General features: G+C 40.6%; 1 protein-coding gene across 1 annotated transcript in view; it reads right to left on the bottom strand.

The window, feature by feature from the left end:
* epg5 (ectopic P-granules autophagy protein 5 homolog (C. elegans)) overlaps positions 1–27,422 on the bottom strand; it is a 129,716-nt gene that overhangs the window by 5,576 nt on the left and 96,718 nt on the right. The window contains 11 exon segments of the mRNA XM_055633414.1: positions 1,205–1,420; positions 4,241–4,460; positions 5,443–5,685; positions 7,048–7,192; positions 9,476–9,679; positions 13,820–14,005; positions 15,608–15,783; positions 16,082–16,185; positions 19,144–19,219; positions 24,278–24,485; positions 26,232–26,374. Of these exon segments, the coding sequence (XP_055489389.1) occupies positions 1,205–1,420; positions 4,241–4,460; positions 5,443–5,685; positions 7,048–7,192; positions 9,476–9,679; positions 13,820–14,005; positions 15,608–15,783; positions 16,082–16,185; positions 19,144–19,219; positions 24,278–24,485; positions 26,232–26,374 (1,921 nt within the window).

Genomic DNA, 27,422 nt, shown 5'->3' with positions numbered 1-27,422 from the left:
GTATGTTTCCACATTGTATCACTCTATAACTCTGAGTAGCTGGGAGTAATATACAACTCGTCTGAATCTTGGGGTTGAAGGAGTGTCGAAGCATAGGGGTCAAGTTAGTAGACTAGCATCATAGTGACTGGAATATTAATCTGGAGACAATCAAATCCTAAATTCATGCAATTGAATAAGTACATCTGGAAATAAAATTCAAGTATCACTGACTGCGAGCATGAAACCAATGGATTGACATAGACTTCAACATTATGGTTCATTGATCTTCAGGGTAGGAAATTTTACATTTTCATTTGGTCAGGTATATATAAAACTCCTGATCCACAAAAAATGATTCACTCAATTACATAATCTGTTCAGGGGTAAATAGGAATCGGTACTAAATGCCACCAGAGCCAACAGGCTGGGAATAAATACTGTATAGCTGAAATGTTACATAAAAACCTATTCAAATATGTTTTCATAACTCTTAACATAAATATTAACTACTAATAACTCTCGATATAACGGATCATGGGGGCAGTGAGGGAGGAACGGTGCCCATTATTGCCGATTGTCCGCTATAACTGAGTAATCGATTCACACCAACCATCTAGTGGTCGGTCACTTCATGAGTTATTTTCAAATACAAAATTATTTTTAACGGGTAAAAATTTATTTTTGTTATTGCAACCTAAAAATACTAAAGGCTGTTTGTTACATTGTTTTATAGACTATCATTGCCCAAGTGTTGACTGAAGCAATTGGTTGTCAATTTCTATGGCCTCCCACAGTGTAACTAGGAGCCTGTGTTCTTAAAGAGATAGTGGTATCTGATTGCTGTGGCGATGCTCAGTTCACTACAACTGAAATCTGTTAGGAAGAGGTCTGTAATAACCATGGTAGGTTGTATATCATTTTTTTGAAACCTGGTCCAATAAAATAGATAGTTTTTGTAATCACTTTAGAAAGCATATTAAAATGTCTAAATTATCAGAGTATTATACAAAAGTATTACAGATGTTGGAAATATGAAACAAAATTTAATAAAAAATGTGCATAAACCATTTTGCCTCTGTCTAATTTATGAAAACGTAAGAATACATTTGTGAGCATAAAAATTAACAGCAATTTTGTTTATCTGTTTCTGATGAAAATCTATAAACCACTGAAAAAAGCTAAAAAGCACATTTTTGGTTAGATTTCACATAAAATGCCCCACCTGTTTGAGAGTGGAGATTTCCTTCCAAGACCAATTGCACCCAGAATTCCAGAAGAGACCCTCTCCTCTGCCAGATGACTTTGTTTCACTTGCAATGCGTTTAGTATCCTTGTCAAAACTTCCAATCTAGTTGCATCATTTTGCTCAAGCTGGATCAATGCCAACTGCATTAATTTATGCCACCATAGGAACAGTTTAACCTCTTCATTTGCACTGCTATTGGAAAGGAATTAGCAGCATTAATATTCAACAGCGATTAAAACTTCTCTTGAATATTTAGCAAATAATCAATTACTAAAGACTAAAATAGTACAAATTTAAAAAAAATCACCACTTTCAGGGGAACGTGTTCTGTTTTGTGACAAAAGCGGTATATCCTGCCCAGCCCCAACTGAATAGTTTCCTGCATGGGTTACTAAGAGGTTTGATGAAAGCAGGGTAGTAGACTTTGTCTATCTGGATATTACTAAGATATTTGATGAGATCCGCTAAGGTAGACTGGCAAAGAAGGTTAAGGCACATAGGATCCAAGGCAAGCTGCCGAACTGGATCCAAAATTGACTTGATTGAAACATAGAAAATAGGTGCAGGAGTAGGCCATTTGGCCCTTCGAGCCTGCACTGCCATTCAATATGATCATGGCTGATCATCCAACTCAATATCCTGTACCTGCCTTCTCTCCACACCCCCTGATCCCTTTAGCCACAAGGGCTACATCTAACTCCCTCTTAAATATAGCCAATGAACTGGCCTCAACTACATTCCGTGGCAAAGAATGCCAGGGATTCACCACTCTCTGTGAAAAAAAATGTTTTTCTCATCTCAGTCCTAAAAGATTTCCCCTTTATCCTTAAACTGTGACCCCTAGTTCTGGACTTCCCCAACATCGGGAACAATCTTCCTGCATCTAGCCTGTCCAACCCCTTAAGGTTGATGATAGGAGGCAATGTGTGGTAGACGAAGGTCTGTGGCCAATGATGTACTATAGGAGATGCAGGGAACCACGGATGCTGGAATCTTGAGCAAAACACTAAGTAAGACCATAACACATAGATTGAGTCATCTCTGTCATTCGATCATGGGTGATCAATTTTTCCTTCTCAATCCCTTTATCCTGCCTTTCCCTTGTAACTTTTGACGCCCTTCCTTATCAGGAACCTATCAAATAACTCAGGGTGTCAGGCAGCATTCCCTCCACAGATGTTGCCTGACCCGCTGAATTAGTCCAGCGTTTACTGTGAAGTACTATAGGGGTTTATACTGGGACTTTTGTTTTTTGTGATATATAGATCAGTTGAGTTTATTGTCACGTGTACCAAGGTACAGTGAAAAGCCTTTTATTGCATACTAACTAGTCAGCAAAAAGACAATACATACAATCGATCCATTTACAGATCCAAGAGCAGATTTCCATTACCTTCACAGATGCTCCCAGGCCCACTGAGTTACTCCAGCAATTTGTGTTCTACACATCTCCCTTACCCAATTGGTGACCTTGCTGTTGTTTATACGATGTTCCTATACAGATGTTAAGATGCGTAATTGTACTTTTTCCCAGAACAGGTGCGACTCTTAATGCAACATGTCGCACTGACCTCTGTAGTCATGAAGACCCTTGAAAGGCTTGTGCTGGCCAAGCTGAAAAATATCACAAACCCCCTGCTGGACCCTCTGCAGTTTGCATATCAGGCCAATAGATCTATGGATGATGCAGTCAACCTGGGCCTGCACTTCATCCTCCAGCACCTAGACCAACGGGAGACTATGCGAGGATTTTGTTTGTTGATTTTAGCTCTGCATTCAACACCATTGTGTCAGAGCTACTTCACTCCAAACTTTCCGAGTTGACTGTGCCTGAACCTCTCTGTTGGTGGATCACCAGCTTCCTGACAGAGAGGAAGCAGCATTTGAGGCTGGGAAAGCACATCTCCGACCCGCAAACCCTCAGCATAGGAGCACCGCAAGGCTGCGTAGTCTCCCCTCTACACCAATGACTGCACCTCCACTGACATCTCTGTCAAGCTTCTCAAGTTTGCGGACGACACAGCCCTCGTTGGACTGATCCAGGATGGGGAGGAATCTACCTACAGACATGAAGTGACACAGCCGGCAACCTGGTGCCATCGCAACAACCTGGAGCTCAATGCTCTTAAGACAGTTGAATTGATAGTAGACCTTAGGAGAGCTCCCCTTCCTCTCACCCCATTCACTGTCAACAACACCACAGTAACATCTGTGGAGTCTTTTAAATTTCTGGGAACTATCATCTCCAAGAACCTTAAATGGGGGGGCTACCATCGACTCCACAGTCAAAAAGGCACAACAGAGGATGGACTTCCTGTGGCAGCTGAGGAAGCATAATTTGCCACAGGCAATGATGGTCCAATCCTATAAGGCCATCGTTGAGTCTGTCCTCACCTTCTCCATCATGGTCTGGTATGGCTCAGCCACCAAGCACAACATCTGGAGGCTGCAACGAATCGTCCGATCAGCTGAGAAGGTTATTGGCTGCAACCTTCACTCCCTTGACGAACTGTACACTGCAAGGGCCAGGAAGTGAGTGGGTAAGATCATCTCTGACCCCTCTCACCCTGGCCACAAACTCTTTGAATCACTTTCCTCTGGAAGGCGACTCCAGACTGTCAAAGCTGCCACAGCCAACATAAAAACAGCTTTTTCTGCGAGTAGTAGCTCTACTCAATAACCAAAAATTTGTAGCCTCCTTTTGCTCTGGTATTTTATTTAATTCACATGTTTAATCAATAATGTTTTATTATTAATGGTTAATGTTTTATGTGTCATTTCTAACTCACTGTATGTCATGTTGTCACTTGCGGGCAGAGCACCAAGGCAAATTCCTTGTATGTGAAAACTTGGCCAAAAAATGATTCATTCATTCATTTCATGAAAAAAGAACATTCTCTCTATGGTGTCAGCCTATAAATCTAAAACTCTTCAAAAGATCTAACAACATTCTTTCAGTTTCACGTAATATACAGTATGTATCTTACCCAAGATATTTTGAATAAATATTACCTAGGAAAGACTTGGTCTATCCACTTATTAAGTAGAACAAGCATTTTCATTTCATTGGATAAAGTCTGCTCCATGTTTAGATGCTGAAGAATGTACACATAAAGTGTCAGGTAGCTTTCTAAGTCTAAACATTCTTTCAGAAATGCTTCTGCAGTTAATTCTGGCACTTGAAGAGATACTAAAATTGGTCCCCATCCAAAATATCGATCATGCCGTGCACCTAAACAAAAACATTACACAAGCATAGTTATTGAAATAGTAGAAACAGATAAAAAATCAATCCAGAAAAGAAATTTTCAGCACCAATCAACAAGTTACCAATAAATGACAAATATTTTTTATCATCTGCAATCCTCCCTGCCGTCCATCCCCAACTATTTCATTTAGGTTTCCATCACCAAATCTCTCATTATTAATGATCTGTGAGAACCAGAAACTCAACAAGTTACATAAATATGTGGTCAAGAAGTCAGTTTACTCCACTGCTGAAATACTCCTTTTATTCATCTCTGACCAATGAGCACACTCGACTGTCACCAGCCACTTCTTTAAACTTTTGCCTTCCATTAATTGGTTGATGCAATCTGCACCATCTACAAGAGGCTCTATATATATATATATATATATATATATATATATCTATGTATGTTTTTTAATAGCACTTCTGTGACCAAGACGGAAGGTAGTTGAAACACCAGCAGGTATTAGTCTGTAGAATTCTCTGTTCTCTGGGTGCTTTCAAGAGAGAGCTAGATAGAGCTCTTAAAAATAGTGGAGTCAGGGGACATGGGGAGAAGGCAGGAACGGGGTACTGATTGGGCATGATCAGCCATGATCACATTGAATGGCGGTTCTGGCTCGAAGGGCTGAATGGCTTACTCCTGCACCTATTGTCTATTGTTTATTGTTTCTCTCCAAGCAAACAGCACCCTGCAAATAAATCCTATTCATATATTGAAATCTTGTAAGTCTAATTGCATGATTGGAGCATCTTTAACACGTGATCTATAGCAGCTCAAAATGTTGGCATGCTCAATAACAGTTCGGAGTGAGTAGTAAATATTGTCTTACCAGCAGTTGCCACATTTAAAAAAATAAAAGTCAAGATTACAGGTCGAATATAAGAATTTCTGAACTCTTAACAGCTAGACAGAATATGAAGAAAATCAAATCAGTTCTCCACGTCTGAACATGCTGCTTACCATCCTTGAAGTAAGCCATAATGCTGGCTTCAGTCATTTCTGCCATATGCTTGACAGATGCCACACTTTGACATACTGCAGTCAGTAGGGGTAATGCCAGATTATAGTTCACCTTAGTCTCGATCCAAGACCGCAAACTTATACGCAGTGATTCTGAGGATGTGACACTAATATTATTCAGCATCATCAACACTTCCATAAAAAGACTGGCGCTTGCCATGTGTCGCAGCTGACTGTCCACTTCTGTGGAAAGAATATGGAAAAATATAATTCAAGAAAAATACAAAAGATTTAGAGTATTCAGCTGATTTGACTCAGTAATAGCTCCCTTTGACTTGGTATGTTACAAAACTTACCTTCAGCGGCGCTGTAATTCTGCCACTGGCCGTGTGCGCGATTTTGGCGCGTTTGGGAGGGGGGGGGGGGTTAAAACGGGTTTTTTTCCCCCGACCTGGTCCTGAATTATATTTGTTGGAGTGCAAGATTTTGCTTAAGAATCGTTCCTAAGGCCGTTCTGCGTGTTTTTAAAAAAAATTCACCCGACAAGTTAGTCGCTGGAATGATTTTAAAAGCAGCTTCTGAAGCCGTCAATGCCGACAACTGGGACGGATTTTATGGAGGACCAGGTAAAAGAAAGTAGTTTATTTTTATGTATAAAAGTGTTTCTTAAGATGTATTTAATTCACATTTTAAGTTGCGAAACGGTGATTTTCCCCCCCGAAGAACCGGCAGTGTATTTGCTGCAGATATGGGGGTATAAATTCACCGCATCCTCAACGTTCTAAATGGTCCCGTTGCAGAAAATCCCACTCGCAAGCTGATTTAAATGGCCATTAATTTACAGGTATTAAACATTAAATTCCTTCCATTTGGCCTATAAACCCATGACAATGAGATTTAAAAATTATGTTATATTCTGAATTCTTGTGTGAATGTTATTTGGACACTTAGGCTATTTAAAAATGTTAATCTATTCTTAAGAAATGGATAGATGTTTAGATCTAGTAATTGAATTTTGTAATTAGCTACAATTAGGTAACTAACTAATTATATGCTTTAATTTCAAGTCATCTAAGTAAGATTGTTTCATATTTGTTTCAGAATGCTTCAATCTATAATAACTGCAATTTTATTTCAGTTCTCTTAAATTTTAAGAAAGTTATCGGCCTTTAAATGTTCTCGATCACAGCTTTTGTGTTAAATCAATGAAAAAGCAATAGGGAACAAGTTGCCAATTTCCGAGTATGAAAATGACCATAACTGTTTTAATACTGAAGATATGAAACTGAATTAGGTGTCAAATTAAACTTATTTTTATGCTTTATCTGATGGGATAAATTAAAGACTTGATTTTTTAAATCTCAAAATTTTGTAACATTGCTACTTTGACATCAAGATGCAATGATAGTGTAGATGCCCTATTGTTTTCATACTGTACACAAATATATAGTCAAATATGCAAAGCCTAATTTAAAAAAAAGTACAAATATAATAAATAATGTAAAACTACAATTGAATATTTCGACACTACCTTTCATCAAAACCGAAATCCAATTTCCATTCCCACAACAGACTATACCAAGATCATTTTTAGAGTGCACTAACCTGGTGGATTAAAAAGGACAATATCATCCAATAACACTATCATCTCGTGTTCTAGTTGAGCATGGACTATCCGAGTATCCTGATCTAAAGTGACGAGGCTCTGGACAACTTGGTGGACAAAAGCCTTGCATTTATGTGTGGCATCCTAAAGAAATAATTCAGATAATATCAGTGAATAGAGTGTTCACGTTTTATGGTAATCATCACCAAAAAGTAAAAAAAACAAAAAAAAACAATATGCTTCTAATATCCAAATATAAATATTTTGTAACTTGTGACATAATTGGTGTATTGTTCAAGATTTCTGATGAAAAAAAATATGGATTTCTTTCCCTTATGTTGCTTGATGTATTAATTGGTGATTTCTGATTTAGCATTTGTTTAATGTGTAAGAATTGATTTAGGACTTGAAACTTTGTCCCTCTCATCTTAAAGCAATCCCCTCTAGTATTTGATATTTCCACCCTGGGAAAAAAGATTCTGACTGTTTACCCTATCTATGTATCCCATAATTGTATATAATTCTAATATGTCTCCCATCAACCTAGGCATTCTAGGGAAAACAACCCAAGTTTGTCCATGGTAACTGTCACTGATTAACCCATTCTCTTCCACATGGGAGTAAATTCTATTCCAAAGAATCGTCTCTATTAGCTTCCCTATCACTGACATGAGGTTCACTGGCTCATAATTCCCTGGATTCTCATTACTTCCCTGCATAAATACAGGAACAACATTAGCTATTCTCTAGCCCTCTGGGATCTCGCTAGAGAAGATGCAAAAATCTTCATCAAGGCTCGGCCCTGGGGATTTATTCACCTTAATGCTCTTCAGGAGTCCTCTCACTCCTTCTACAAAATCCTAAATTGCCCCTGCATATTAGCATTTTCCAGACTGATTTCATTGTCTTCCATGTCCTTCTTCCTGGTGAATACAGATGCAACGTACTCCTTTAGTATCTCGCCTACATCCCCTGATTGTAAGCATAAATTCCCTCCTTTATCCTTAAGCCCTGCCTTCTCCTTGGTTACCCTTCTGTTCGTATAGGTTTAAAAAAAAAAGCCTTGTAATTTTCTTTAATTCGACTCACCAAAGTCATTTAATGGTCCCTTTTGGCCCTACTAATTGCCATGTTTCAGTTCTCTCCTCCTTGCTTTATATTCCCCATGCCCTGTCAGATTTCACCTTCTTAAACCTTGCATATGTTTCTTTTTTCCTTATGACCAAATTTATACCTCATTGGTCATTCAAGGTTCCCTTACTTTGTCATCCTTATCCCTCCTTCCTACTGGAACATGCCAATTCTGGACTTTGATCAACTGGCTTTCAAACGATCCCCACATGTCAGGTGGTGATCACAGTGTACTCACAATGTACTCACAGTGCTCACAATGTACTCTCCTGAGCTCCTGCCTAATAATGTTGTAATTTGCCTTAATCCAATTTTGTGCCTTCCCATAAGGTCCAGACCTATCCCTATTCAAGACAATCATAAAGTTTATGTAGTTGAGATTACTATTCCCAAAATACTCTTTCAATGAAACACCAATTACCTAGTCTGGCTCGTTTCCCAACACAAGGTCCAGTATGTCCCCTTCTTGGGTTGCACTATCCCTATACTGACAGCCCTCTTGGATATGCTTCACAAATTCTGTCCCATCTAAACCTTTGGCACTGAGCAAGCCTCAGTCAATATTTGTAAAGTTAAAGTCATCCACTGGGACAACCCTGTTGCTTTGGCTTTGGGGGCCTTTCGTACAATCCCATTGGAGTGTTTTCACCTTTCTTATTTTTGAACTCTGCCCATATTGTGTCAGTGGACAAACGCCTCTCTGAGTATGTCCTCTCTGAGTGCCACCACGATATTCACCTTGATTAGCAGAGCAACTCCTCCACCTCTTTTCCCTCCCTCTCTATCATGTCTGAAACATCGAAACCCTGGAACGTTGAGCTGTCAGTCGTGTCCCTCTCACTACCAAGTTTCCACAATGGCCACAAAATTATTGTCCCAAGCACAGATCTTGCCTCAAAATTAATCTCCTTTCCACACAATACTCCATACATTTAAATAAACATACACGAGCCCATCAGCTTCACCAGATTCCTCTCCCTCTGCCTATGATTTCACTGGCATCATTGTTATTGGTTTTCAATAGAAACATAGAAACATAGAAATACTCAAACAAGTTTGCATTTATCAAAATGTACAAAAGGATGCAGGTTGTGTCTGATTTAAGAAAAGCTTTGATGTCACAACCATACGATTTAATAAATTGACATATTGATTTACAATGCTTGCTTTGTCAGTTAGTGAATAGTATGGAGAGACAAAAATAATGGTGTAGATGTACTGGAAGACACAATTTAGGAAACAAAACATAAACTCGGCATGATTCATCCATGCCAATTTTTTGCTATGTCTACTCACATTGTGTATGTTCACGGTATCACCGAATCCTGCGACCACTTTTAAAAGCTTCAAGATCAATTCAGCAGATGGTTCTTTTAAAATGACAACAGAAGGTGAATAGTGGCTTTTAAAATAGCTCAGGACATTTTGGTATGATGCAATGTCCACAAAATGCCAAGGTAGTGCACTTGTTTGTCCAAGTAGGTTGTATAGTGGAGATTCCTGCAGAAATTAGCATTAGCAGTCAGGTCAATGAAAGAAACCTAAGTTATAAGTATGAATAGAAAATATATACAGTTATTCAGCATTTTCACTAAAAATGCCTAAATGGAATAGTGAACATTTCTCAATTCAGTACAAGAATCAACATACTCAATCCACACCTACATCATACTTCTAAGACTTTAACCTTTGATGTGGCATAGATTTCAAAACCAATACAATAGCTTAAAAATCTATGAAAGCAGAAAGCAGATATATCCTGGAAGGGTAAACCGGAGGCCTCAACTAATTTTTTACAAACTCTGTTCTCATCTTGCCAACTGGAAAATCTAAATTGAATTAATTAATTACAGAATCAAAGCAAGCCTCAATAAAGATAACTGCAATGCCACATTATGACAAATTAAAAGATGGCTCACAAATGATTACAGCACAGTTGTAATCCCTTTGATTTCACTACCACGATTGTGTAAAATGGTAAGGATTTAGAGCAGATCAAACACCTCAGAACTGGGTATCTGCAGTCTTTGGAGTACACTGAATTGTAACCTCATGACCAGCATATCCCTTACTTTACCATTGTTAAGAAGGCACAGGACCAAAAATGATTTTCCGGTAGGCGGCGCGACTCTCGTCAGCAGCGGCCTCTGCAGCCCGTCTGCGTTTTTATTTATTTTTGTCTATGTTTCTATGTAGTTTTTGTTATTTTTTGTTGGGGTGTGTGTGTGGGGGGGGTGGGGGTGGGGTGGTAGGGAGGTGGTAACTTTTAAATCTCTCCCTGCACGGGAGACCCGACCTTTTCTTGTCGGGTCTCCGTTGTCGTTGGGGCTGCAACGAGGAGCGGCCTCCAACAGGAGAAGACCGGGGACTCTGGTGCCGACTCACCTCACCGTCGCGGAGCTGGCCGAGTCCAGAGCGGTTGGAGCGGTGGTGGAGCGCTGCTGCTGCTGCGGCCCGACCTCCAGAGATTCGGAGGCTGCAACTGCGGGTCTGGCGGACGGCGGCACCGGGAGCCCGCGGGTCCCTGGAGGGAGATCGCTTTTCAGGGCTCTCGCAATGGCGACTTCTCCCGCCCGAGTTGCGGGGTCGAAGAGCTCCTGGAGCGGGGCCTGACATCACCGCCCCGCGCGGCTTGGAATGGCCGCGGGACTCTGCGAGTGCACGCTGGGTGCTCTAACACCAAGACCCGGTGTGCGACCTGGCACCACCCGGCGTGGCTTTAATGGCCGCGGGACAATCGCCATCGCCAGCCGGGGGCTTTGACTTTGACTCTGACATCGGGGGGGGGTGGGGAGACATAAGTTTTTTTGGCCTTCCATCACAGCGATGTGATGGATGTTTATGTAAATTATGTTGTGTCTTGGGTCTATTTGTTTGTAATGTATGGCTGCAGAAACGGCATTTCGTTTGGACCTCAAGGGGTCCAAATGACAATTAAATTGAATCTCGAATCTCGACTAGAGCAGTCCCAGACATAGCTTAAAACAAGTCAACCTGTGGAGCCACAACACAGAAAGAAATGTATACTAAACAATAGAATCCTTATTGAACAGTCATACAATCTCACAATAAATTCACATCATCACCGACCAATACCGACCCAGCTCTATTAACTCTAGCTTGATAGGTGCTCACCACTCTGAGTGAAAAACTAATTCCTATGGTCACCTCTGCATCTCCTAGCCTTTGGCCTAAATCTATATCTACTAGTTTTATTTACCTCTGCTATAGGGAAAGATTTCCAGCAGTCTATCCTATCTTACCCTGATAACTCTATATACCACCCATACACCATTAAATAAAATCATGAGAGGAATAGATTGGGTAGATGCACAGAGTCTCTTACCCAGAGGAGGTGAATCGAGGACCAGAGGATATTGGTTAAGATGAATATAAATCTGAGGGGTAAATTTTTTACACAAAGGGTGGGGGGGGTGTATGGAACAAGCTGCCAGAGGACCTAGTAGATGCTGGGGACTATCCCTATGTTCAAGAAACAGTTAGACCGGCACATGTATAGGACAGGTTTGGAGAGATATAGAGCAAACGCAGGCAGGGGGGACTAGTGTAGCTGGGACATCAAGTCAAGTCAAGGCAAGTTTTATTCGTCACTTGCACATAAAGTGCAAGTGAAATGAATTTGCCAGCAGCGGTACAGTAAAAAAAGAACACACAATACACAATAAAAATTTAACCCAAACATCCACCACAGCATTCATCACTGTGGTGGAAGGCACAAAATTGGCCAGTCCTACTCCATTTTCCACCGTGGTTGGGACGTCACCCTTCCGCAGTCGCCGCTGCAGGCGTCCAGATGTTCAGACAAGGTAAGTCCTGAATTGACTTACCCATCGGGGATCGCGGCTTCAAGTTGGTGTAGGCCGCAGGCCGCAGGCCGGCAGTCGAAGATCTAAAGTCTCCACCGCGCCGCAGCCAGAAGCACTGCAGGCTGCAGGGTCGGCGTTCGCAGCTCCTCTCCAGGGATCCCTGGCGAGGGATCCCGCTCTGGATGGTAAGTCCCTGCCGCGGCCGCGGTAGAAGTTGGCCACGTGGCCGGCAATCAGAGCTCTTCTCCCGGGTCCCCAACGTGGGATCCCAGGCTCTGGACGCAGCGCCAGCTGGAGCTCTATAGGCCGCAGCTTCAGGCTGCCGCGGGCCAGCGAATGGGGCTCTCCCCTCCGGCGACGGCTCGCCTGCACCGGGAAGCCCCGGGAACGTCACTGGGAAAGGCCGCACCAATCCTTGATGTTAGGCCACGGGGAAGGCAGCATGACAAAAGTCGCCTCTCCGTGGAGGAGGTGACCAAAACGGTTTCCCCCTTACCACCCCACACAAATGCACATTAATTTATTAAATAAAGGAAGAGCAGATTTCTGTACGACTCACTCCAAAACAGAAAATACTCAGAATTTTGTTGTTATCCAAATAAACATTTCACCAACAATTCAAGAATTTAGTTGTTTTATCCTTTCTTAATTAATTTTATTTTCTTCCTTTCCACTCAGGAAAATCAGAAAGACCAAAAACAGAATTTTCACACTTTTCAGCCATTTCCAGGAGGTATTTCAAATGTTTCCCTTGCTTCATAGCCTAACTTTCTATTTGCTATAAGTTCATACGAGGTAGTTTCCTTCAATAACACAATCTTTATTTGCAACAACAGTTATCAATGGCACAATGGGCTGTGGTATAAATTCTGCACAAAATATCTTTTTGAATCCATTATGTTAAAATTTACAATCCTGAAATGTTTGCTGACATCTCTGTTGTATCCTCACATATCCAAATATCATTGTTCAGCTGAAGGACATAAAGTGCTGGAGTAACTCAGTGATGAAAGCTGTCAGAAGATACAGCGGAATATAGCTTAGAAGCAGGAATGGCCGTAGAAATAGCAGATGGAATTTAATCCGAGCAAGTGTGAGGTGTTGCACTTTGAGAAGTCGAATGTAATGGGAGAGTAATACATTTAATGGCAAGACCCCGAACAACATTAATGTGCAGAGGGATCTTGGAAACCGTTCATAGCTCACTGAAGGCGGCAGCATAAGTAGATAGGTTGATAAAGGAAGCGTATGATATATTTGCCTTCATTGCTGGGGCATTGAATATAAGAGTCAGAAAGTCATAATACAGCTTTATAAGACTTTGGTTAGGCTGCATTTGGAATATCACGTGCAGTTCTGGTTGGCCCATTACAGGAAGGATGCTAAGGCTTTGGAGAGGGTATAGAGGAGGTTTACCAGAATGCTGCCTGGATTAGAGGACTTCAGCTGCAAGGCGAGGTTGGATAAACTTGAATTTTTTACCTGAAAGTTGGAGGTTGAACATGGAGATACTATAGTGGAGTTTGTGGATTTTTAGATAAGCACATGGAAGTGCAAAGAATAAAGGGATATTGATCATGGACAGACAGATGAGATCAGTTTACTTGGAATCATGTTCACCATATACATGTTGGGCCAGTTGCTGTGTTCTCCAATTCAATTTTCTATGTTCTACATAATTGAGAAAATGGTGTCAATTATAAGTGCCAATGCTCAAATAATTAACAAATCAAATTAAGTTGTTACTTTATTAAAGTACTGCAGTACCTCCCATTGGAGAGATTGCCAAATGAATAAAGTACAAGTTACTCACTGGTTTGCTTGTAAGTTCGTCCTCTTTTGATAGAAATACCATCATAAACAACAAATACACAACCATGGTCCTTGTATGCATGAGGGGTTGGGGATTCCAAGCATCAGAAAGAACATTAACCCAGTTAACCTCACATAGTAACGTTCCCAAAAACAGGAAACAGCTTTTTGGGCTTCCTCTCTCCACCTGAAGGAGAAGAGCAAACCCAGGGTTATGGAGAACTAAACATGAAGCATAACACACTGAATGTCTGAATATATCTTTGGACTGTAACAATCTAATTACACTGTTAATTCATTAAAAAAAAAGGTTGGTTACACAGATCGCAACAGCTCTCTGAACCCATCTCTGAAGACCTGCTCACAATATTATTTCCATCTTAGATTAAATTTGGTGAGATATCTTCCTTTTAACAAATGCTCTAAATACCAATCATTTGTCCATCATCCGGCCAAATCACAGGGCCCTAGTGAGATCACACCTGGAGTATCGTGTGCAGTTTTGGTCTCCAAATTTGAGGAAGGACATTCTTGCTATTGAGGGAGTGCAGCGTAGGTTCACACGGCTGATTTAAAAAAAAAAATAATAATTTTTTTTTAAAATTTATTGAACATGATAAAAAATACAAACACAAATAAACTTGTAAGCAATAAAAAAAGAAAATAATTCCCGGGATGGCGGGACTGTCATATGCTGAGAGAATGGAATGGCTGGGCTTGTATACTCTGGAATTTAGAAGAATGAGAGGGTATCTTATTGAAACATATAAGATTATTAAGGGTTTGGACATGCTAGAGGCAGGAAACATGTTCTCGATGTTGGGGGAGTCCAGAACCAGGGGCCACAGTTTAAGAATAAAGGGTAAAGGGCCTGTCCCACTTGGCGATTTTTTCGGCAACTGCCAGCATCATTGACTGACGTCCAAAGAATTTGCGGCATGACGACGTATGACGCGCGGTGTTTTTTCAAGTGTCGCAACTTTTTTGTCGCCGCTGGATTTTGAAATGTTCAAAATCTTTTGACGACACTGATATGACGCCGGCAGTCACCGAAAAAAATCGCCAAGTGGGACAGGCCTTTAAGTCATTTAGAACGGAGAAACACTGTGGAATTCTCTGCCTCAGGGCGGTGAAGGCCGGTTCTCTGGGTACTTTCAAGAGAGAGCTAGATAGGGCTCTTAAAGATAGCAGAGTCAGGGGATATGGGGAGAAGACAGAAATGGGGTACTGATTGTGGAAGATCAGCCATGATCACATTGAATGGCGGTGCTGGGTCGAAGGACCGAATGGCCTACTCCTGCACCTATTGTCTGAATCCTGTTTTACTGCTTTGGAATAATAATTATTAATTTTTAAGCTATCAGGCATAAATTTTAAAAACAATTAAAAATGCTGCAAAAAAAAATGTTTCATGTCATAGATTCTCTTGCCAGAAATGTTGCCTGACCTATTGAATTTTTTTCAGTATTTAAAAAAAATTCAGATTTCCCACATCTCTGAAATAGTAGAATGTGCATTGATTGTAAAAATGCAAAAAGTTCTATTTAACAACACTGTTAAATAGATATTTATCTAAATAATCCATCCTGTGTTCCTTTTATTCCAATTTTAACTTGTTACTAACCTTGGCCAAAGACCGAGTCAACTGCATTGGAATTTAATACATCCATGAAATTGTATGTTAGATAACATGGGATTTGTTTGTTAAAACATATACATTATTACGCAGCAAAATATATCTTTAAAAAAAAATAAAGAAAAGTAATTGCCTTTTCATTAAATTACGTACTTTAAAGAACTCTTCCATCAAAGCTTGATCAGGATACAGCTCTCGCCATGGTAATTTGGAATATTCAGAATGATAGGTGTACAAAATATACTCAGGCATTTTAGGTGATGTGGACGTTTCACAATAATACATCAAATGGAACCACAGAGCACCTCGATGGCCAGGAAATAGTTTATCTGCAGAGGGGAAATGTGAGAAGAACTCAAAAGAAATAGAAAACAGTTTATCCTTATGTTCTATTCATTTCATTTTCCATGACCTTGTGTAGAGGTTATATGCAATATATGAAACACTTTGGATTGGTCATAACAATAAATTATATCAGTGCCTCTTCTTGGTATTAATGTGTTGTGATTACTTGGTTCATAGGATTAAAATTAAGAAATCTACATTTTATAATATCTGAAAATCATGCATTTTCTTTTAATTTCACTGCTTAACAAAATCAAAACATCTACTCAAATTGCAGCTTACCTTTACAACTCTGATGCAGGTGATCAACACATTTCGTAAACAACTTCACCACACCAGATGCAATTGGAGTGTCAATCTCTAACCAAGGATAGGACTGGTTGTTGCTAGAAAACGAAAACACAATTATTTGGATGCTGATCAACATACAAGCATAACGTGAATTGCTAATGCTATAAAAAATTGTAGTTTTTTATGAGAATCATACATTATCATTTAGAAACATAGAAAATAGGTGCAGGAGTAGGCCATTCGGCCCTTCGAGCCTGCACCGCCATGGCTGATCATCCAACTCAGTATCCTGTACCTGCCTTCTCTCCATATCCCTGGATACCATTAGCCACAAGGGCCACATCTAACTCCCTCTTAAATATAGCCAATGAACTGGCCTCAACTACCTTCTGTGGCAGAGAATTCCAGAGATTCACCACTCTCTGTGTGAAAAATGTTTTCCTCATCTCGGTCCTAAAAGATTTCCCCCTTATCCTTAAACTGTGACCCCTTGTCCTGGACTTCCCCAACATCGGGAACAATCTTCCTCCATCTAGCCTGTCCAACCCCTGAAGAATTTTGTAAGTTTCTATAAGATCCCCCCTCAACCCCCGAGTACAAGTCGAGTCTATCCAGTCTTTCTTCATATGAAAGTCCTGACATCCCAGGAATCAGTCTGGTGAACCTTCTCTGTACTCCCTCTATGGCAAGAATGTCTTTCCTCAAATTAGGAGACCAAAACTGTATGCAATACTCCAGGTGTGGTCTCACCAAGACCCTGTACAACTGCAGTAGAACCTCCCTGCTCCTATACTCAAATCCCTTTGCTATGAATGCTAACATACCATTCGCTTTCTTCACTGCCTGCTGCACCTGCATGCCTACTTTCAATGACTACTGGTGTACCATGACACCCAGGTCTTCATTTACTTTATAGAGACAGGAAAAATTAATAACACTTGCACTTGTATAAATACGTTAGCGGTATAAAGTGCCAATAAATAAAAGCATTGTCAATAAGTTAGTTTTTAATCTGTATTTTGAAGGAAGAAACACAGGCTAACCTCTTTACTTGGGAAAACAGTAAAGGACTAATTAGAACATTTTAAAACTTTGATCCAAAGCAGATGAAGGTGCAACCACCAGTAGTGGAGCTATTAACATTTAATTATGTGAACAGCTACCACTGGAGTATATTAGAAATCTTGAATGTTGTAGAGCTGTTCCTTTTTATGTACAATTTATGTTCCTTTTTCTTTCTTTGACAATCCTTGAAATAGCCAGTTCTTTGGGTTCGGAAGTGGCCAATGATGTGGAACCATGACCCTGGTAAGGGTAGGAGATGTTTGATGAATTGAACAGGTGAGTTGGTTTGCAGGTGATGCACTCTTTTCTTTGTTTATGTAGGGATTCTAAATGCTCCAAAGGAACACACCTAAAATTCTCAATGTTATCCTGAATAGTCAGCTTTCATTTAGACATACCCTTGACCAAGGATTTCCATAAATTGGTGAGAATATTACATATTTTCCACAGAAACTTTGGGAAAATGATTGCATTGTTTTCTCAGCCTGTCCAATAATTTTCTTACTAAAACATTCAAAATGGGATATCTGTTTCAAGAATCTGGCTGGGTAATTGGATGCAGCAGTCTCAAGTGTAAATGCTGAAGATGTTGATTTACGAGGTGAAGATGATGTGCGTTATCCTATCCTGTCCATAGATTTGAAGAATTTTGGTTTGGGCAAATGACGCCCAAGTGGGACAGGCCGTTTAATGTTCCAGGGAACGGATGCTACAGGTGAGATAGATGTAAAATAGGAGATGTTGCTGTACTGATTAAGGAGAACATCAGGGATTAGTCTGAGATTACTTTACTGAAATCCAGTGAGGCTAGAGGGATGGAGCTGAGAAATAAATAGGGGATGGTCAGCTTTTTGGGTTTGCACTATAGACCTCCAAATAATCAACGAAAAATGAGTGGAGCAAATATGCCAAGAGATTGTGACAACTGCAAGACTAACATGGTTGTCAAAGTGAAAGATTTAAACTTTCACAATATAGACTGGGACTGCCATAGTGTCAAGGGCTTATATGGTGTGTCAATATCCGCCTCCATCACCACTCCTGGCAGCATGTTCCAGGACCCACCACTCTCTGTGTAAAAACAAAAACTTGCCCAATACTCATAGCGTCTTACAACATGGAAACAGGTCCTTCAGCCAACTTGCCCACACCAGTCAACATGTCCCATCTACACTGCCGGTGTTTGGCCCATATTCCTTGAAACCTGTCCTGTCTATGTACCTGTCTAAATGTTTATAAATGTTGCAATAGTACCTGCCTCAACTACCTACTCTGGCAGCTTGTTCCATACACCCACCACCCTTTGTGTGAAAATGTTACCTCTCAGGTTCCCATTAAATCTTTCCCCCATCACCTTAAACCTATTCTCCTTTAAACTTGCTCACCTTAAAGCTCTGCCCTTTACTACTTGACATTTTCACCCTGGGGAAAAGGTTCTAACTGCCCACCTATCAGAGTCTCCCATAATTTTATATATCACTAGAATACTATAGCATACTTAGTTTACTTTAGTTTGTCACGTATACCGAGGTATAATGAAAAGGTTTTTATTGCGTGCTAACCAGTCATCGGAATCATTACAATCAAGCCGTCCTCAGCACACAGATAAATGATAAAGGGAATGATAAAGAGATGCTCTCTAGTTTTTGATAGGATGATTCAGTTATCAGGCAACTGAACCCTCCTATCAACAACTAGAGAGCAGTCCTGAGCAACTGATCTTCCCTGATCGCCCCCTTTGATCTCTCGTCTTCACTCCTTACCCTTCCATATCTCTGTGTCAACCACTCCCCTGACTCTTGGTCTGAAGAAGGGTCTCTACCCGAATGTCCCATTCCTTCTATCCAGAGATGTTGCCTGTCCCGCTAATTTACTCCAGCATTTTGTGTCTTTCAGAATCTGCATGATTTTTTCAATAATCAAAATGGAAAATAAAGTAAAACTTTTGATCAGGCTAGCATTTTACACGCGAATTACAAAGTAGTTACCTTCCTTTTTCTGCATTTAATACCAGTAGCCATGGCTTGAACAGTTCTAGCAATTTTGCATAGACCAATTGCAATCCTGCAATGAAATTATGTCAAGTCATTAACACATCTGGAAGAAATCCCACGCATAGCTTAGAAAATGACCTAAATATCTGAAATTCTGTATTTAAGTTACACTCAGCCTGAAGATGTACACCAAACTCTTAGTTTTTTTCAAATCGTCCCCCACTCCATATGAGGCCTCTTGATGGCCCAAAGTGGCACCTAATTTTAATTTTCCCCATTGAAAATTGAGAACTTTTCCTGATTTAGGTACTGAATAAAATGTGGACATAATCTGTGCGCTTTTGGTCTACCTGAACTACAAAGAAAAGTAAAACATTTCTGCACCAAGTTTTAAGGTACAACAGCTCTGATTTATAGTTCGGTGAATACAGTGCCCTTCATAATGTTTGGGACAAAGACCCATCATTTATTTTTTTGCCTCTGTACTCCACAATTTGAGATTTGTAATAGAAAAAAATCAGGTGGTTTAACTGCACAAAGTCAGATTTTAATAAAGGCCTTTTTTTATATATTTTTGTTTCACCATGTATAAATTACAGCACTGTTTATACATAGTCCCCCCATTTCAGGGCACAGTAATAGTTTGGACATAGCAATGTCATGTAATTGAAAGTAGTCATGTTTAGTATTTTTTTGCATATATTTTGCAAGCAATGACTGCTTGAAGTCTGCGATTCATGGACATCACCAGTTGCTGTGTGTCTTCTCTGGTGATGCTCTGCCAGGTCTGTATAGGAGCCATCTTTAGCTTTTGCTTGTTTTGGGGGCTAGTCCCTCTTCAGCATATAAAGGTCATGCTTAATTGGGTTCAGATCGGGTGATTGACTTGGCTACTCAAGAATTGACCATTTTTTAGCTTTGAAAAATCCCTCTGTTGCTTTCACAGTATGTTTGGGATCATTGTCTTGCTGTAGAATGAACCGCCAGCCAATGAGTTTTGAGGCATTTGTTTGAACTTGAGCAGTTAGGATGTGTCTATGCACTTCAGAATGAATTATGCTACTACCATCAGCAGTTGTATCATCAATGAAGATAAGTGAGCCAGTACCTTCAGCAGCCATACATGCCCAGGCCATAACACCCCCACCACAGTGTTTCACAGATGAGGTGGTATGCTTTTGATCTTGGGCAGTTCCTTATCTCCTCCATACCTTGCTCTTGCCATCACTCTGATACAAGTTAATCTTCATCTCATCTGTCCACAAGACCTATTTCCAGAACTGGGGTTGCTCTTTTAAGTACTTCTTGGCAAACTGTAACCTGACCATCCTATTTTTGTGGCTAATCAGTGGTTTGCATCTTGCAGTGTAACCTCTGTATTTCTGTTCATTAAGTCTTCTGCGGACAGTGGTCATTGACAATTCCACGCCTGACTCCGGAAGAGTGTTTCTGATCTGTCGGACAGGTGTTTTGGGAGTTTTCTTTATTATCGAGATAATTCTTCTGTCATGAGCTGTGGAGGTCTTCCTTATCTTGCCAGTCCCTTTCTCTATTTCTTCTTAATGATGCTCCAAACAGTTGATTTTGGGAAGCCTAAGGTTTGTCTGATGTCTCTATCTATTAGTCTCATAATGGCTTATTTGACTTTCATTGGCACAGCTTTGATCCTTTGATAAACAGCAATATACATTCCCTAAGGTGATGGAAAGACTGGAGGAAAGACTAGGTGCTGAGAGCTCTCTTATACCTGCAGTTAAACAATTAAACACACTTGAGCAATTACAAACACGTGTGAAGCCATGTGTCCCAAACATTATGGTGCCCTGAAATGGGGGGACTATGTATGAACACTGCTGTAATTTCTACGTGGTGAAACCAAAATGTATAAAAATACTCTTTAATAAAATCTGACAATGTGCACTTTAACCACATGATTTTTTTTCTATTACAAATCTCAAATTGTGGAGTACAGAGGCTTATAAATAAATGATGGCCCTCTGTCCCAAATATTATGGAGGGCACTGTATATCAAAGAGAAAACACAAAATTTAGTGAGAATCAAACAAATTATTTAGTTATTATAGAGGATGTTACAATAAACAAGGAATCTTTTTTTTTTAAGGCATCAGGTTGTTTTGGGGGAAAACTTTATTAATTCTATTGTGGCTAAAGTTCAAAGACCAAATATGATTCCCCAGGCCTTGGCATCATCAGACATTGATTCAACACTTTTGACAGGAGGAAATTGAGTATTAGAGTCAGGACGTCATGATGCAGTTTTATAGGACTACATGATGTGGAGGCTTTGGAAAAGGTGCAGAGGTGGTTTACTATAGTGATGACTAGACTAGTGGGTATTAGCTACAGAGTGAGGTTGGACTGACTTGGATTATAATCTATGGAATGCTGGCAGGAAGACCTGAAAAAAGTTTATAAAATTATGAGAGGCATAGATAAGGTAGAGAGTCAGAACTTTTTTCCCCTCCGAGATAGAAAAATCTAATACCAGATGGTATAGCATTAAGATGAGAGGTGCAAAGTTGAAAAGAGATTGGTGGTCAAGTATATATTTTTTAAACAGAGGGTGATTGAGCTTGGAATGTGTGGCTGAGGGGTGGTGGTTGAGGCAGATATGATAGCAACAATCAAGAGACTTTTGGATAAGCATATGGATATGCAGGGGATGGAGGGATATGGATTATATGCAGGCAGATACGAGTTGGCATCATGTTCATAGAGACCCTGTGGGCCAAAGGGCCTGTTCTTGACCTGTACTGTTCTATGTTGAGTGTGGCAACTACCCTCTCCAGCTTGTCTTCAATGTTGATGAACCACGCCTTTTATGGAAAAGAATGCCATCCCGCACTTTTATTTCCCGAGATGAAAAAAGCGCTTATGGGTTCAAGAGGTGGAAAGACTGTTTGACACTCCTACTCGATGGTAATGCTGGAGAAGGCTTTGCTCATTTATCACTCAGAAATACCATGAGCAATGAGGGGATTATCAAAATTGCATCTGCCTGTAATTTCGAAATCAAGCAAGCTGGCCTGCTACCGGGAGGAGGTGGCTGATCTAGCACTCTGGTGCCAGGATAACAGCCTCCTCTTGAACATCAAAAAAACGAAGGAGCTGATCATGGACTTTAGGAGGGCACATCATCCGAGGACGTACACTCCATTGAGTATAAATGGGGATCCTGTGGATAGGGTGAACTGTTTTAAATATCTGGGAGTCCACATCTCTGAGGATATGACATGGGCATCACACGCCTCGGTACTCGTGAGGAAGGCAAGGCATCGCCTTTACCACCTCAGGCAATTGAGGAAATTCAGAGTGTCTCCGAGGATCCTCCAGTGCTTCTATGCAGCGGCGGTGGAAAGCATCTTGTCCGGTAACATTACCATCTGGTTTGGGAATTGCTCTGCCAAGGACAAGAAGGCTCTGCTGAGAGTAGTGCGTTCGGCCGAACGCACTATGGGAACTTCACTCACCCCCCTGCAGGAACTATACAACAGGAGGTGCAACTCCAGAGCAAATAAAATCATGAGAGACCCCTTCCACCCCTGCAACGGACTGTTCCAGCTGCTACGGTCAGGCAAACGCCTCCGTTGCCATACGGTGAGAACGGAGAGGTTGAGAAGGAGTTTCTTCCCAGAGGCAATTCGGACTGTAAACGCCTATCTCACCAGGGACTAACTCTACAGAACGTTTTTCCTTCTATTATTTATTATGTAAAAGAATATGTGTGTTATGATTGTGTTTATAATTTGTTTGGTTGTTTTGTTGTTTGTCTTTTGCACAAAAAATCCGCGAGCATTGCCACTTTCATTTCACTGCACATCTCGTATGTGTATGTGACAAATAAACTTGACTTGACTTGACTGAGATATTTAGACACAGTCGTTGTGTCACATTTGCACAGCAGTGAAGCGATATTGTGAAGAAAATAACCGTAAACCTAAAGCATTGTTGGTGATCAATAATGCCCCAGGCCACCCCGAGAATCTGGACACTCTTTCGACCTACATTCCTGTAGAGGTGGTTTCTCTTCCTCAAACAAAACTTCCTTATTTCAACCGATGGATTAGGGAGTTATGTCTTCATCGCACCTTCAGATAATTTTGGAAAAGACTCTGTATATACAATATAATATACAGTATTGTATACATCTCAGGTTAAAAATTATTGATTAAGATTGCATCTCCATTTATACTATGTTATAATGATACCATACAGCACGGTTTGTTTAGAGCTCCATTTTCAAAAGCGCTAATTGAAGTATAACTGCATTTGAACAATGGTTGGGTTTTTTAATTGTTCTTCACAGAATAAATGAAAGGAAATTAGGATTAACTGGAGGCATTTGCCAGAAAAATTTAAAAAAGTGTTTTATCAGTACATACAACTGACCCAGAACACATGCAGTTGGTCTCTGCATTTTCTTCATGCATACATTCCATAACTGATAGACAGGGAGCAAGCTACTTTAATTATGTACATAGTAATGACAAACTCTGTATGTAATTAATTTATTACAAGTACTTTCTGTGAAGTTCTAACATGATCCATATTAAATGTGGATGTTGCCTACATGGATTTTAATAAGGCATTTGATTAAAAAAAAGGCTTTATTCCATAGGTCAGGTCATTATACAATTCAGGAAGAAATTATACAGTATTGTAGGACTTTGTTTAGGCCGCATTTGGAATATTGCACGCTGCTGTGGTTGCTACAATATAGGAAGGATGGAGAGGCCTAGGGAAGTGTATAGATGTAGATTACCAGAATAATGCCTGGATTAGGGAGCATTAGCTACAAGTAGAGGTTGTACAGACATGAATTGTTTTCTCTGGATTGCCAGAGGTTGAAGTGAGATCCGAGGAACGAAGTTTAAAGGGAATGTGCGGGAAGTTTTTTTACACAGCGGGTGGTGAGTGCATGGAGAGCTGCCAGGAATAGTGGTGGACACAGATATGGTAGTGGTATTTAAGAGACTTGGATAGACACATGGATCTGCAGGGCTTGGAGGTATACGTACTATATGCAGGCAGATGAGAGTTGGTCTTGGCAACATGTTCAGCACAGGCACAGAATGGCATGTGCTACATACTATGTTCTAAATAATACCTGATACATTTTTGTTGCTGGCCACAGTTTCTTGGAAAAGTTTGGAGATCTCAGAATCAATAAAATATTTGGCAAGGAACATCAGGAATTTCTTCACTTCATTCATATACGGTGTCCACTTTGAAAACAGTCCAAAGCTCCTTAAATCTGGTTTTGAAAGACGCAGTTTGTAGAAGAAATCAGAAAGCCAATGTATGGTCTCCTGAACCTGTTAGGTGAAATAAATTTAAATTACTTTCTGAACATATTGTGGATCATCATAAATATCTGAGTTGATTCCTTCCTCAGAGTTAATATGTTAATAATGATTTTAGTTGGCAAACCCCTCTTAGAAACATAGAAAATAGATGCAGGAGGCGGCCATTCGGCCCTTCGAGCCAGCACCACCATTCATTGTAATCATGGCTGATCGTCCCCTATCAATAACCCGTGCCTGCCTTCTCCCCATATCCCTCGACTCCACTAGCCCCTAGAGCTCTATCTAACTCTCTCTTAAATCCATCCAGTGACTTGGCCTCCACTGCCCTCTATGGCATGGAATTCCATAAATTCACAACTCTCTGGGTGAAAACGTTTTTTCTCACCTCAGTCTTAAATAACCTCCCCTTTATTCTAAGACTGTGGCCCCTGGTTCTGGACTTGCCCAACATTGGGAACATTTTTCCTGCATCTAGCTTGTCCAGTTCTTTTATAATTTTAAATGTTTCTATAAGATCCCCCTCATCCTTCTAAACTCCAGTGAATACAAGCCTAGTCTTTTCAATCTTTCCTCATATGACAGTCCTGCCATCCCAGGGATCAATCTCGTGAACATACGCTGCGCTGCCTCAATCACAAGGAGGTCCTTCCTCAAATTAGGAGACCAAACCTGTCCACACAATACTCCAGATGTGGTCTTACCAGAGCCATATACAACTGTAGAAGAACCTCTTTACTCCTATACTGAAATCCTCTTGTTATGAAGGCCAACATTCCATTAGCTTTCTTCACTGCCTGCTGCACCTGCACGCCAACTTTCAGTGACTGGTGTACAAGGACACCCAGGTCTTGCTGCACCTCCCCCTTACCTAACCAAACCCCATTGAGATAATAATCTGCCCCCTTGTTTTTGCCGCCAAAGTGGATAACCTCACATTTATTTATATTATACTGCATCTGCCACGCATCTGCCCACTCACTCAACCTGTCCAGGTCACCCTGCAACCTCCTAACATCCTCTTCACAGTTCACACTGCCACCCAGCTTTGTGTCACCCGCAAACTTGCTAGTGTTGCTCCTCATTCCCTCTTCCAAATCATTAATATATATGGTAAACAGTTGCGGCCCCAACACCGAGCCGTGCGGCACTCCACTCGCCACTGCCTGCCATTCTGAAAAGGACCCGTTCACTCCTACTCTTTGCCAACCAATTTTCGATCCATGTTAACACCCTACCCCCTAATACCATGTGCTATAATTTTAGTCACCAGTCTCCTGTGCGGGTCGTTATCAAAGGCTTTCTGAAAGTCTAGATACACTACATCCACTGGCACCCCTTCATCCATTTTACTTGTCACATCCTCAAAAAATTCCAGAAGATTAGTCAAGCATGATTTCCTTTTCATAAATCCATGTTGACTAGGACTAATCATTTTACTGCTATCCAAATGCCCCATTATCACCTCTTTAATAATCGACTCCAGCATCTTTCCCACTACCGAAGTCAGGCTAACTGGTCTGTAATTTCCCTAATAGCCAAATCAGTACAAGCTACTAATACTACTGTTTAAGAGTACATATACAATTTGGTATGAAGGGATCCAAGGACATTTTTTCCCACAATTATCTTTCCTAAAGACTAATCTATTTAACAAAACAAAACCTTGGCCACTAGGATCTTCTATATTCTCCCATGATCACATCCCCATCTGACCTAGACCCAGTGATTATCCCCAATTGGCAACATTTGCATTACCTGTTGGAATGACAGAATGATCTTTTGGGAACGAGTTTCTGCAGATCTCATTATTCTGGGCTCACATTCAACCTCAGAGGTACAATTTAAGGTTTTCAGAGCAATCTTCCAACAGTCAGGATTCAACTTTTGTTCTGATGAGCCTTAACCAGGAAGAAAGAGGATGTGTATAACATTTGTTTCTCAAGAACTCTTTCAGTTTAGTAAAACAAAAAACTAATACAATTTAAAATGCCCACTCAGCAGGGCAAGCAGCTTCTGTAGAGAGAGAAACTGAAGTTACAATGATTATCAATATTTCTAATATTTTATTTTTCTCATTCAATTTAGCATTATGATTATACTTTAATTTCCCTTTTTACTTTTATCACAATGCTGATGCAAAATAAATGCAAATATTATGCAAGACTAAATTGAAACTGGAATCTTAAATTTCATTTCAATAGACAAGAGACATAGGTGCAGGAGTAGGCCATTTGACCCTTCGAGCCAGCACCGCCGTTCAATGTGATCATGGCTGATCATCCACAATCAGTACCCCGTTCTTGCCTACTACCTATATCCCCTGACTCCGCTATTTTTAAAAGCCCTATCTAGCTCTCTCTTGAAAGCATCCAGAGAACCTACCTCCACTGCCCTCTGAGGCAGAGAATTCCACAGACTCATCACTCTCTGTGAGAAAAAGTGTTTCCTCGTCTCCGTTCTAAATGGCTTACTCCTTATTCTTAAACTGTGGCCCCTGGCTCTGGACTCCCCCAACATCGGGAACATGTTTCCTGCCTCTAGCGTGTCCAAGCCCTTAACAATCTTATATGTTTCAATGAGATTCCCTCTCATCCTTCTAAACTCCAGAGTGTTCAGGGAGAACCAGTGTTATAGCTGGACTTTCAGAAGGCTTTCGACAAGGTCCCACATAAGAGATTAGTATGCAAACTTAAAGCACACGGTATTGGGGGTTCAGTATTGATGTGGATAGAGAACTGGCTGGCGGACAGGAAGCGAAGAGTAGGGAGTAAACGGGTCCTTTTCAGAATGGCAGGCAGTGACTAGTGGGGTACCGCAAGGCTCAGTGCTGGGACCCCAGCTATTTACAATATATATTAATGATCTGGATGAGGGAATTGAATGCAACATCTCCAAGTTTGCGGATGACACAAAGCTAGGGGGCAGTGTTAGCTGTGAGGAGGATGC

Source organism: Leucoraja erinacea, chromosome 1, assembly GCF_028641065.1.
Source record: "Leucoraja erinacea ecotype New England chromosome 1, Leri_hhj_1, whole genome shotgun sequence".
NCBI lineage: Eukaryota > Metazoa > Chordata > Chondrichthyes > Rajiformes > Rajidae > Leucoraja > Leucoraja erinaceus.
The sequence above is the reverse complement of the archived record's forward strand: the minus strand, read 5'-3'. Positions and strand labels throughout refer to the sequence as shown.